Source organism: Clarias gariepinus, unplaced genomic scaffold (assembly GCF_024256425.1).
Source record: "Clarias gariepinus isolate MV-2021 ecotype Netherlands unplaced genomic scaffold, CGAR_prim_01v2 scaffold_31, whole genome shotgun sequence".
NCBI lineage: Eukaryota > Metazoa > Chordata > Actinopteri > Siluriformes > Clariidae > Clarias > Clarias gariepinus.
Genome location: NW_026520998.1, coordinates 988,275 through 1,002,651, shown reverse-complemented (window position 1 = coordinate 1,002,651; position 14,377 = coordinate 988,275). Strand labels below are relative to the sequence as shown.

The following is a 14,377-nucleotide window of genomic DNA, read 5'->3' as shown; positions in this document are numbered from 1 at the left end:
TCTAAGTATTAGCTTTTTTCAGTATTTTTAATTCCAGTTACTTTTAGCTTACTTATAACTAAACAAGCATTTCAGCTGTATTTCTGCCCCTAAAATCTCACATGAGCCCATCCTGAAACTCTGATTCTGTTAAAGTACTAATTAGTAAAGATAAATGTTGCACAATCATGTGTCCTAAAACTAAACATAATTACTGCACTACAAAATTTTCTCAAGTCAAGATTTAGTGATTACAAGACCAAAAGATTATTATTCACAACGCAGAATTATGTTTGTTTATCTTTGTGAAACACCACTCTATCAGGTTGCTCTCTCAATTTTACAGTGATATTCCCAGTTCCATGACCCCCTTGTTTCTGCTGAATCTGAAAAACAGCACATGATTTTAGTCGCTGCATTATGTAGGATGGAAAATCTAGGGAGATTTGTAAAAATTTTATTGTATTATGATTACAGTACAGTCTGTTTGTAAATGTACCATGGGTAAAGATGAAACCCACCTTCTCCATGAAGGTCGCCATTATTGTAGGATCATTCACATCCTGACTGGAATTAACCTTCACTCTAATGATCTGCTGCTGTTTTGTGAATTCTGGAGGCAGAAATGCATATGCACATAGAAACAGATACACAAACTTGACACTACATAAGAAAAATCAGCCTAATTACCTTAAATATGCGACTACATTTAATGTCAACTCACCATAACAGTAGAAAGGTATTTTGTCTGAGCATCGCGCTACGTTAGCCTTATTGTTTAAAAAATAGCCACAACTTTTATTCTGCAAGTAATCATTATTGTCTGCTGGTAACCATGTAATCATGGACACATCTAAGGTTTGGTCCGACCATTTCCAAGGGTCTCTGCCAAGGCCAAACCAAATAAAATCCATAGACAGTCCCCCTATAAGTGAGTTTTCTGCTGTGTTTTTGATGCTGGCCAGGTCTGTGTAATGCAGCCTACAGTAGCTCTGAGCATCATACCATGACATTTTCACAGAGACTAAAATGAAGCTGTCAGTGCCAGTCTTTGTATCTGTGGAAAAAAAAAAAACATGATTTAAAACTACACAAATGGAATACTCGCAAATTCTTAGTATAAAAGTTATATTATACAGTATGCAGGACTTTAATATACAGGAATGACAGCAGCCAAGATTGTAAATCAAAGCCAATTCAAGACCTTGAAAAAACTTTACAAGGAGTGGAGTAAGTCTGGAGGCTTTGCACCAAAGGCCAACACACAGACATCTTCAGGAAATGAGCTACAACTGTTGCATTCTGACAATGTCTAATGCGTCTTACCAAGGCTAAAGAGAAAAAGAACTGGACAGTTGCTCAGGGGTCCAAAGTCCTCTTTGGAATGTATATTTATGCATATTTGTACATTCAGGAACCAGATTCTATACCAGGGGTACTAAATAAACTTTTTAAAAATCTGGTCACTAAAATTTTCTTTAAGCTGAGGTCTGAACTTCATCTTTGTCTTAGGATTCAGATCTATAAGATGCATGCAGTTGTTGTAAGCCTATTTTTCAAATAGCTAATTTCAAGTTCGGATATTTGACGAGCCTTTAACTCAGATTGATGCGGATACTTTTGACTTGGTTTCGCAACATACAAGACGAACTAATTTTTAACTTCCTACAGAAAGAATAAACATAAATTGATCTGTCCATTCATCCATAAAGGTTCCGTTTTCATAGTGTAATTTAATTTTTTTTAGAGTACGCCATGCTGTGTTGCGCTTTCGGTCCTGTTTCTTCCACACACTCTTACTGCCTAACTTTGTATAAACAATCACATTGATCTGTTACAGTAAATAACATGTATAACCACACCTGTTTAACCCAAGGAAATAGTGCTACCTAATTGGTCCATTGATAATGTTCATGAGCCCGATAGAACTGTCACTCGGCCCTGATCCATACTTCGGCCTGCCACTTAGTGACGCCTGGTCTATAGGAAGAGAGGAGAGGCACAGAATCCAAGTTTCTTGAAGTCTATTGTGAAGTGATGATTTGGGGTGCCATGTCATCTGTTGGCGCTTGATTGGCCAGCCAACTCGCCTAACCTGATTCTCCATTGCACATTGTCAAGAGGAAGATAAAACACAACACCTCAGCAGTAGCACAGACTGACCATTAACTGATCACCTCCATGTCATTGTGCATTGGCATGGTAATTCATGCTAAAAGAGCCACAACCAAGTTATGTTATCCTCATGCTAGTTTTGTTAGTTTCTCAATGTATTCTATATTCTTCCTTTATGCCTATTCCCCACCCATCTTACCAGGCCTGTCACACATTTATATTTATTATATAACAAACTGAAAAAAAAGTTATTATAAAACAACATGCTAATACTTACCATCAAAACACACAAAAAAGTTTGACCAGGCACATGGTGCATCATGCCATCCCCCTTGTTGGTTCATGACACACTGTTCATTTCCACACTTGTCATCGGGTTCTGGGCTTACCCACGATGTAAAACTTCCCAGAGGCTCGTTTCCGAAGGACCAGTGCCAGCTGTTGATGTTAGTATACAGTCCAATCCAAGCACTGGAACTGAATTTTTGTGTCTGTATTTCATTCTGAATTTGGACCATGTTATCATTAGTTTCGATGGTAGCCAGGTCAACATATGTGGCTCGGCAGTAAGCCTGAGCATCATTCCATGTCTTCCCCTGCTGGATTAGATGGTACTTACGACGGATAGACAGGATGAGGGGAATGACTCCTGTGGAAGACATTAAACTTTAGTTTGTGTAATGTCTGCTTTTTAATTTGAATTTAATTTGACTTTTTTAGACTTGTTTAGAACAAGCTAGGAAACATGGTAAAAGCATTTGAAGCATGGGTTAGTAATGGCTCAGATAGTTGAGCGTTGCCAATCAAAGACTCTTGTTTGATCTATTTATTGAGGAGAATCTTATGTCACTCATGGTACAAATCAGTTAATATAGGGTCATTACATGAGTTGTGATATATTGAATTTTTTGACTAAAGTCTATTTTTTTTTTTATACAAAATTTGCCATCTGGGACAAATACATTGGCACATTGGCACTGCCCTGCCCACGCCACAAGAACTGTACACATCCAGAGTGAGGAAAAGGGCTCGGAATATCACTTTGGACCCCTCACACCCAGGCCACCTTTTATTTGAACTTTTGCCGTCGGGTCGACGCTATAGAGCACCTAACACTAGGACAGTCAGGCACAAAAACAGTTTTTTTCCCCAGGCAATCTCCCTCATGAACAGTTAAACATCAACTGTCAATAAATATATGTGCAATATTGTGTACAGTATCACAGTGCAATATACTGTATAATACCACAGATTTCAGATATTTATATAACTTATTTAAAAAGTATCTCACACCCTACTCCATTTGATGTCAAATGTTTTTTTTTTTTTTTTTTTTTTGTCGTGCTGATTTTGTCTTGTCATTTGTTTTCTGCTCTGGAAGCTCTGTCACTAAAACAAATTCCTTTTACGTGTAAGCGTACTTGGCAATAAAACTCTTTCTGATTCTGATTCTGATACATTGAATTGAAATATACAATGACATTAAAATTAATTTTCAAAGAATTGACCATTTGCTAAAAAAAAACAAAAAAAAACTCTACGTTAGCTCATAATTAATGGAGAAATCATTTGAAAATGAACAGCAATCCACCATTTTAAAAATCAAGCTTTAAAATGGGTTTTAAAGTGATGAGTTATAGTCAAGACCTTTCTGATAATTTTCTAGATGCACAATGTTTTAGGCTGTTGCACTAATCTTGTAATAAAAATGACTGTGCATCTGGTGGATCCATTTAATACTGTAGGTGTAACAAAACTGTTAAAGCAATCAAAAGCCAAAATAACGTGTGCACTGTTCCCTGATGAGCATTTCATAAGAAAGAAGGAATAGATAATAATAATAATAATGCTTATGTCCCCTGTTTAAAACCAGTAATACTCCTCATGTTTTAGTCTATTGTGTGTTACTCTGCTCCATTTTGCTTTCTAGTTATTTTTTTTTATACATCTCCTTGGCCTAATATCCTTAATATTATTCTTAAATTCTTCATGCAATTGCTGCAGCTCCTATAAAACAGGCAAAATGAAGTGCATACTGTTCCTTTTTTCCAGTTATAAGTAAAAAGAATGACAGCTGCTACATAATGTAGTAAAATAGATAGTATGTTATTTTGCCTTGTGTGGAATTAACCTAAACCCACCGCACTAGCTAGTGACATATGCCAGAGCAGCATATGTTATGGCGGCCACAACCAGGGGGCGGCCGCCACTAGACAAATGCTGTCATATTGGGTGAGAGACGCTATTGCCCTAGCCTACTAGGTGCATGGTCACACTTCACCCCTAGGAATCAAGGCTCATTCGACCAGGAGAAGCTCAGTGGTTAAGGCATTGGACTACGGTTCAGAAGATTCCAGGTTCAAACCCCACAACCACTAGGTTGCCACTGTTGGGCCCTTGCGCAAGGCCTGTAACCCTCAGATGTGTAATGACATAAAAATGTTAGTCGCTCTGGATAAGAGCATCGGCTAAATGTGAACAAAAATCTTGTACATAAAAGTGGGAACTTGTTTTGTGGTCTTATTTCAGTGATTTTTTTTTCAATAATCACACATAACTGTTATTTTCTTCAATATACAAACTCATACATATATGCTGCTTACATATTACTGTACACAAGTTTGTGCTAAATACAGTGTAATCAGACTTTTATATGTTTATAAGTAGCTAAAAAATACACAAATGTCAGGACATGTCAAAAGTTCTTTAGGGCCCCAAAACAACTGCAGACTCCTAAGGGTTAATTACAGTAACAAGTTACATTTACATTGTTTGTGTCCACTACTGTCCATAATGTATCTCCATCTCCTAATTACAACTCATGCTTGCATATTATGTGACTTATTTTCACTCACCTGTAAAAAGCAGGAGAACAAACAAACGCTGCTCCATCACTGATGTTACACTTGAGAACTCACTATGACATAAATAATAGGATTAATATTTAATTAGCTTTATTAATGTAACAGATTAATTCTTAAGTCAAAGTTAGGACAATGGGGTGTTGCATGTATGTCTGTGTAATGCATTCTGTTCTTTGAGGTTCGTTGTAAACAAGTGTAGGTGCATGTGGATGTATTGATGCAAGATAAATTTTTTCTCCCAACTTTTTTAATTTAATGGGAGCAACAGTGTCTATTGTTCTCATAAAAATAGTACCTATGCGGTTGGTCTTTATTTTTAATCACCATGGGTTAATAGTCATACTCGCACCCTGAAGAGAGCAAGCCATAACCTCAAGTGGAGAAAAACAAAATTAAAAGTTTTTTAAAATTGCATATAAAGACAGTATGTCCAGCTAAAGACTCTTCTAGTAAAGACCTAATCAATTTCTTCAATAAAAAGAATCGATAGTATCAGGAGATAAAATATGTTCAACCTTTAACAGCATCTCGTGATCTACAGTGGTGTGAAAAAGTGTTTGCCCCTTACTGATTTATTATATTTTTTGCATGTTGGTCACAATTTAATGTTTCAGATCATAAAACAAATTTAAATATTACTCAAGGATACCACAAGTAAACACATGGTGCAATTTTTAAATGAAGGCTTTTATTATTTAGGAAAAACAAAATCCCAAACTACATAGCCCTGTGTGAAAAAGTGCCAGCGCCAGCTTCTGCCACCCAGGTCTAGTCCATCCAGGCCCTCTGCCTTCACTGCTACCCAAATAGCAGCGGAACCAAACCCCATCAGTTCTTCTCGCAGGTGTCCACATATGTCCACGTTGCTTTTTCGGGCTGTACCTGGTCAGGCCCGTGGCAGACCCGGCCACCAGGGGCTCACTTACAGGCCCTCTGTCCAGGCCTTGCTCTAGACATGGGCCCTGGGGTTCCTCCGGGCAGGATCACTGTTCTCCCTCCTCTTTTTTCTGGGTTTTAAACCATTCTTAGTCTGGTCCTTGCCTGAGACCAATTTGCTTTGGAAGGCCCTACCAGGAGAACATGGCTCCAGACAACACAGCTCCCAGGTTTATGAGGGCACACAAACCTTTCCACCATGATAAGGTGATGGTTTCTGGAGAGGCTGCTCAATTCAACAAATACTTATTTATTAATAGCCCACATCCTTTTCCATTTCTTGTTAATTGTATACTTTTTTGTGTGTGTTGTCGTCATCTCTGGAAGGTTTTGTAAGCATAAAAAATTCCTTGTATGTGCAACCTGGCATAAGCAATTTCCCTTGGGATTAATAAAGTTCTTTGAATCTTAAATCTTAAGTCTTATTTAAATCTTGAAATGTACTTGGCCTTAACACTAGAAGCGCTGTGCCAGTGTCACCTACTTTTAATGCGATTCACCGGTCATATGACCGCCTATTGTTTTAAATGGTTCAAGTAGGCTTTATTGTCAATTCAACCATAGACAGTTAGTATACAGTGAAACGAAACAACATTCCTTCAGGACCAAGGTGCTACATGCAACAAAAATTTACAACATAAATTAACAGAAAAACTAAACTATCTAACTAAGAGGCCTAGTTAGCTGGCTAGCGGAGACCAGACAGAATAAACTGACAACATAAATCAACAAAATAAAGTAACAAAACTAACTACAGTAGCTAAAGAAGGCTATCTACAGATTTGTATTATTTTTTTTTTTTACAGACAACAAAGTACACGTGCAAATGTGCAAACAAGCAACAAAGTGACAGTGCGACAAACACAACATAACATAACATAATAATATGGTGTTGAGGTGATGAGTTGAGGTAGTGGAGAAACAGTAAACATTCCTTAACGTAGCAGCAAGAATTAAGAAGTTAGTGCAAGAAGTAATCCTGTAATGAATATTGTGCAAAAGAGCATTCACAGGTTGGTGTGTACAATAGTTTGGTAGTGTAGACCAGTGTGTTTGCGCTTGTGTTAATTAGTCAGTCATGGGAAGCTGTCGCTGACACACACAATCGCTAGATGGCGAACTGCAGTTTATATTCGTTCCCTATTGCAGTTTAAAATCCATCTTTTTTTAGTGCTGTTAGAAAGCACAATTCAGATGTTCAGATTGAACCCAAATCCAATTCATCTGTGGCCCTAGATGTAATATGTATCATCTATGAGGTCATGTGACTTAAATAAATAAGGTCAGATTGGAATTTATTCAACTTTTCCGAGCATGCATAGGATGCTGATGGCATCAGTCACCACTGGGATTTCATTTGAACTGTGTGGAGACGGTGAAGAAAATAGACAGTTGAGAAAACATAAAATTGGTGATTTAGTAGATTCAAAATATAATCACATCTATTGTTGAAAATAAATTGATGTTTGCATTAATATGACATGATTTAATGCAGATGGCATAGCGAAGATTTATATCAGAAATGAACAAAGTGGTTTGTAATGTGAATAAAGTTTCTCTCTCTCTCTCTCTCTCTCTCTCTATCTTTGTGTGTGACACTCCTGAGATACAAGTCATTCTAACCCATTTCAACCTTCATACATGTCTGATCCTTTGTGATATCCTACTTTTGGAACAAAGCTGCTCTGTAATACTGTCCATTAAAAGTGCCATAAAAGTGTTATACAAATTAAATTTAATTTAATGACATTTTGTGTATGTGTACATACAATTTATGTACATTAGATATAAATAGATAACAAAAACAGGTTCCTAGAATACATCCTAATTGAACAAGAAAGAATGAATCAAATAAAGTGTGATAACAACTTTGCCACAACCCCTGTGACTGCATGGTAACTACATGAGTACAAGTGTCTTAAGTTAAAAAAAAAAAGCAGCTGTCCAAACACTGCTATACTCTGTATATACTTAACGTCCAATATTTCTTAATTCTTAGTGAAATTCTTTTTAACCGTATGTTGTAATATCTGTACATAAAATGTAAGTTTGTTGTTACATTGACATGAAACCTTTAAATCTTGAAATGTTAAATATTCAACTATGAAACTAATAACTTTTAAAAATTATTAATATTGTCTGAATTATTTAAGGTTCTCTATAAATTTTCTTTTTGTTCTTTTAGAGTTCACTTTAAGGAATTCCTTATTAACAAAAGATCAGTAAAAAAAAGAAAATATCTAGACTAACTATGCTATAAACTGATTCAATGTAGAGAAAAAGGTCAAAGTGAAATAATGAATACCTGATATCTGAAGGAGGTGATGATCAGTCTTGCAACATTCACTGTATTTCTAAAAACTTTTTCTAGTGTCTCACAGAACAAGCTGGTTATTTGGATTTCATAAGTCAAGATGCAAACTACCTTTGCCACCAACAGCAGGTAGGGTGCAGATACCACAAAAATACAGAAAACAAAAATCTGCATGTACATTTAGATGGGAAGCAAAACAGAGGCAACAGTGGTGAGAAAAAACGTACAAAAAAAAAAAAAGAACGTGGGGTAACATTAAGGGGAACTTGAGAGGAAACAGATTTTAATAAGACCCATTCTTATCCAGTGCAATTAAGTGTTGAAAATATTTTTTTTTCCACATATTGTGCTTGATGTTATCTCTCTCTTACTCAGTAATTCTCTATACAGTTTTTCTATATAGGGTCGTATACAGTGGACTTGGGGCATTAGGCAGGGTACACCTTGAAAAGAGTGCCAATCCATTGCATGGCACACACATGCACTTACACCTTGGAAAATTTTAAAACGGCAATTAGCCTAATTCACATGTCCTTCAACTGTAGGACGAAGCCAGAGTACTTAGAGGAAACCCACCAAGCACAGGGAGAACATGAAAACTTCACACAATGAATTGAACCCCCAGCTCTGGAGATGCAATGCCACAGTGTGAACAACTACACCAGTGTGCAGCTTGACATTATTTTTTATCTGCTTAATAATTACAACTTGTTCAGGTCAACAATCAGTATCTCCCAGTATGTCTGTGCATATTACAGTAAATAGATAATTAATCTGAATAGTTCAAATGTTTATTATTTAACTGTTTAAATTATGTCTTAAAGCTGAAAACAGAATATCTTAAAGAACAATCTTGACAAACATTTAACATTTTCTTGTTCCACCAGGCATGACCTACATCAAGGCACACCGTGTTAAATCATCTATGCAAAGAGCCTGGCCATGTTCCCTATCTGACAAGCAAATCTTTGGTAGACATTTAAATAAGTCTTCTTCCATCTATAATAAACAACCTAGTAAATGGGCTCTATGTACACTATTTACACACTTTACGCCATCACTAAAGTTGTGAATAACAGACAGGAAACTAGCAGGTTATACCATACAAAAAACAACTATCAAAACGTTTCCCAATCAGATATCATGGGATGATAAAACCACCTGCGACACTCTAAGATCCTGCACCGCCACCTACAATGCGGGACTTGAATCAGGCGACATGGACAAAGCTGCGTCATACAACGTCCAGAAAGTGGTGAAGGAGGCGAAGCATCACTAAATCCAACTCTAGGAGTGACTCTAGGAGCTCGTGGCCGGAACTAAGAACAATGACGAACTATAAAGCACCAACACGGTGCACGGACGTGACACTGGCAGACGAGCTGAACACATTCTATGCTCACTTAGAGGCTGCAGCTAATGACGCAAGCAATGCTAATGCTAGCAGCGCCATCAGCTGCAAACAGAAAGACACTGCCACCATCGGAAATGCATGATTTGAGGAGAGCCTTCAGGAGAGTGAACACCAGATAAGCAGCAGGACCAGACGGCATCTCAGGTCCAGTCCTCAGAGCCTGCGCACACCAGCTAGCATCGTGTTCACAGAGATGTTTAACCTCTCTAATCATAATCATTTAAAGTATGTGGGTAATCCCCACATGCTTTAAAAAGTCCATCATTGTTCTTGTCCCAAAGAAACTCCCTTCTGCTCCCCTTAATGACTATCGCCCTGTAGCCTCTGTAGTGATGAAGTGCTTTGAGTGGCTGGTCAGAGAATTCATCATCTCTTCATTTCCTGACACACTGTATTCAGTCCAAACCGGTCAACTGATGACGCCATCTCTCATCTTCTTTACACATTACTCACTCACCTGGACATTAGGAAGGAAAATTATGTTGTATCAACTACATTTCATCGTTTACCACTATAATTGCTTCGACACTCAGCACCAAGCTGGAGCACCTGGGACTCAGCTCATCCTTGTGTCAGTGGAGCTTCAATTTCCTGACTAGCAGACCACAAACAGTAAAGATTGGTGGAAATGTCTCATCCTTTCTTACTCTCCGGACTGGAGCACCCCAGGGTTGTGTTTTGAGCCCCCTGCTGTACTCTCTGTACACTTTGACTGCGTGGCTACTATTGACTCCACCACCATCCTTAAGTTTGCCAACAACACCGTCGTGGTGGGCCTGATCCCCGACCCACCATAATGGTGTCATTGGCGTGGTGGGCCTGATCTCTGACAACAACGAAACAAACTTCCTGAATGAGGTTAAAAATCTGGAGAACTGGTGCCAGAGAAACATTTCAGGTTACTTTGCTGTAACCCTGTTCCCTGAAAAGGTGGGAACAAGATGCTGCGTGAAAACGCTATGGGAAACATCTTGTCATGTTGCCGGTTGTGAAGCATGTGTGTATCAAACATGCCAAATTTTTGGCTTTTATAACCTTGGTCGAGAGACGTCATCTGATGAGACGCACCTGCGGGTTATAAATAGAAGTGAACCGGAAACATTCCTCAGATTGATTTGTCTGAACGGATGTCTGGTCACGTAGGCAGTGCGGCATTGGGACGCAGCATCTCGTTCCCACCTTTTCAGGGAACAGGGTTACAGCAAAGTAACTCAAGACATTCCCTTGTAAAGGCTACACTCAAGGCTGCGTGAAAAAGCTATGGGAACGAGAGTACCAACATCGCCGGTCTGCAAGTGTCTGGACTCCAAGGTTGTGTCGCGTGTGCGCACAAGGCCGAGAAGGTCTCAGAACTATGCCTGGGCAACTAACTCGAGGACCCGTGGGCCTGGAGTAGCATGAACATCCAGACTATAAATGTAACAAATGTGTGCAGAGAGGACCAACCCTCCGCGTCACACACTTGCTGCAGAGGAATACCTCTTGCTAGTGCAATAGATGAGGTGATCCCCTTGGTTAAATAAGCCCTGATTCCTAGAGGCGAAGTGAGCCCACGCGCCTCATAGGAGAGGGCAATAGCATCTCTCACCCAGTGTAGTGGCGGCCGACCCCTGGTAGGCTGTTCTGACTTACGCCACTAGCTGATGCGGTGGACATAAATCTGAAGAGCCCATACTGGACACAGTAAGTGAAGTCTCTCCTGCTCTGAAGCTGCAAAGGCGGAGGACAGAAGGCTTCAAAAACAATAGGGTGCATGTTGGGTTTATGGAACTTTTCGGAAGATAGTTCAGTGAGGATGCAATTACGTCCGTCCTGAGAGTACTAGGGCACAAGCCCGAGGACAGCTTTTCCTGCAGAAACTCCAGCACTGAGACAAATAGGCAGTGGACTGGGTCTACCTGCTTCACACACACTTGCTGCAGGGGAATACCTCTTGCTAGTGCAATAAATGAGGCGATCCCCCTGGTTGAATGAGCCCTGATTCCTAGAGGCGAAGTAAGCCCACGCGCCTCGTAGGAGAGGGCAATAGCATCTCTCACCCAGTGTAGTAGCGGCCGCCCCCCTGCGGCCCAAAAACATGTAAAGACTGCTTTGACCTACGCCACTGGCTGATGCAGTGGACGTAAATATGAAGAGCACGTACTGGACACAGTAAGTGAAGTCCCACATGGTCTGCCCCACGGTCCTGGGTGCATAAGCCTTCAGGACTCCTTTTTTCTCTTCTTCTGCGCCTCTCGCCTGGCGAGAATCAGATCTGGTCGAGGCTGGGTGGCCGACGGCCTCGACTCTTGAGCATGGCGTGGGAGAAATTTCCCAAAAGCCTGTTCATATAGCCTAGCCTCTCGAAACCTGGTGGCGACAGAATGAACAGAATCGCCAAATAGGCCGGAGGGTGAGACAGGGGCATCAAGGAGGAATGTTCAATCCTTATCCTTGATGCCTGTCAGATTTAGCGATAGGTGTCTCTCCGCGGACACTAAGGAGACCATAGAACGGCCGATAGCACGTGCTGTTTGTTTAGTCGCACGTAAGGACAAATCAGTAGCCCAGCGTAATTCTGTGAATACTTCCTGATTCACAGGGCTGCTCATGCTCAAATCATTCAGCAGATCAGCCTGGTACGCCTGCAAAACTGCCATGGTGTGCAAAAAAAGCGCAGGTCTGACCTGCTGCTTGGAACGCCTCCCTACCAGGGTAGAAGTTCTACCTGGCTTGGAGGAAAGGGTTGGCTGCTTTAATGAGAATAATGTTCCAGGAGAGAGATAGCCCAAGCGATAGAGCAAGCATCTCATCTATCTGGGGCATCACCACATAACCTCGTGCTTTTGCATCAACGATGTTCGAATAGAACGAAGTCGATGGTACAAAAATACAGGATGAGAGGTTTATTCCAAGAATGAGATATTTCGTTATGGAGGTCATCAAAAAAGGGGAGAGAGCGGCGTTGTGGCGCCCTCTCCTGGCCACCCGACAGAAATCTGTCGTCTAATTTTGATTGTTTTGGGTGAGCTTGCTTCTGTGGCCAATCAATGTTCAGTCGTTCAACTGCATGTGTTATAACTTCAAGCAACTGCTCATACTCTTTATCATCTTCAGAGGAGCGTTCTGAGGTAGCTACTTCGATTTCTAGAATGGAAGGAACGAATCTCTTCCGTACACTCACGAGAAGCACCAAAGTGCGCTCGTGAAGTGGAAGGAGAGACTTCGTGATCGGGGGAGAGGGCAAGAGAAAGGAGGGGCTCCGTCTGTCGTGCCTCGGCCAGATCAACTTGTGATCCCCAGGAGGGCAGCGCGGCTCGTGGTTTCCTAAAGAATGCAAGGCGCGCGCGAGGCAAATTCAAATCAAATTCAAATTTCATTTGTCACATACACAGTCATACACAGTACGAAATGTAGTGAAATGCTTACACGACCGCCAGTGACCTTTTGAAGAGAATTAAAGCTTATAATAAGTAATAAATATGAATAAAAGAAAGACGATAGAAAAATTTAATAAAAAATATAAATAAAATTGAACTAAAAATAGAAATATGCTGTACGAAAATAGAAATATACTGTACAAATATAAATATACTGTACAAGAACATTTAAGAAATTGCGAAATTTTTATACTTTTGGGAGAAAGATGGTGTGCAAATATGCATAGAAAAAAAGTGTCTTTGTGCAATGGATATTAAAGTGTCTTTGTGCAATGGTCCAGAATGTAAACGTAAACATGTAGTGTAGATGTGCGTGGAATTGTCCATAGTGTCCATGGATGTATGAAGATTGATTGATTGATTGTGAAAAGATTGTGTTATTTCTGCATAGTGGTGTGGTTGAGAAACCTTATCGCCTGCGGGAAGAAGCTTCTCCTCAGTCTCTCCGTGTTGGCCCTCAGGGAGCGGAATCGCTTCCCTGACTGCAACAGAGTAAACAGTCCATTGTTGGGGTGGCTGAGGTCCTTCACGATCTTCCTGGCCTTGGTCCAGCACCGCTTGGTGTAGATTGAGTGCAGGTCAGGGAGCTCGGTGCGGATGATGCGCTTAGCTGATCGCACCACTCTCTGTAGAGCTCGTCTGTCCTGCATGGTGCTGTTCCCGAACCAGGTCGTGATGTTTCCCGTCAGGATGCTCTCTATGGTGCAGGATTAGAAATTTCTGAGCACCTTGGAGGGCAGTCTAAAGTCTTTCAAGCGTCTGAGGTGGTACAGACGCTACCGGGCCTTTTTTACCACGGTGTTGATGTGACAGGACCATGCCAGGTCCTGCGTGATGTGAACACCAAGGTATCTGAAGCTGTCCACTCTCTCCACTGGGCTCCTGTTGATGTTGGGGGTCTGGTAGTTCCTCACCTGCTTTGTACTGAAGTCCACTATCAGCTCCTTTGTCTTGCTGGTGTTCAGGAGGAGATTGTTTCTCTGGCACCAGTTCTCCAGATTTCCAACCTCCTCCAGGTAGGCCGTCTCATCGTAGTTGGTGATCGGGCCCACCACGACAGTGTCGTCAGCAAACTTGATGACGGTGGTGGTGTTGGTAGTGGCCACGCAGTCATAGGTGTACAAACAGTACAGCAGGGGGCTCAGAACACAACCCTGGGGGGCTCTGGTGCTGAGAGTGAGGGAGGCTGAGACATGTCTTACTGTCTGTGGTCTGCCAGTCAGAAAATTGGAGATCCACTGACACATTGATGAGCTGAGTCCCAGGTGCTCCAGCTTGGTGGTAAGTCTGGAGGGAATTATGGTATTAAATGCAGAGCTGTAGTCGATGAAGAGCA

At 40.7% G+C, this 14,377-nt stretch overlaps 1 protein-coding gene across 1 annotated transcript; it reads right to left on the bottom strand.

The window, feature by feature from the left end:
* Positions 1–266: 266 nt before the first annotated feature.
* On the bottom strand, positions 267–8,232 carry LOC128517008 (macrophage mannose receptor 1-like). Its single transcript, XM_053490739.1, has 6 exons — positions 8,200–8,232; positions 4,950–5,011; positions 2,372–2,743; positions 704–1,036; positions 501–592; positions 267–365 (listed from the first exon to the last, which is right to left on the bottom strand). Exons 2-6 carry the CDS (start codon positions 4,984–4,986, stop codon positions 267–269), a joined length of 933 nt encoding a protein of 310 aa, XP_053346714.1. The 5' UTR covers positions 4,987–5,011; positions 8,200–8,232.
* Positions 8,233–14,377: the final 6,145 nt, after the last annotated feature.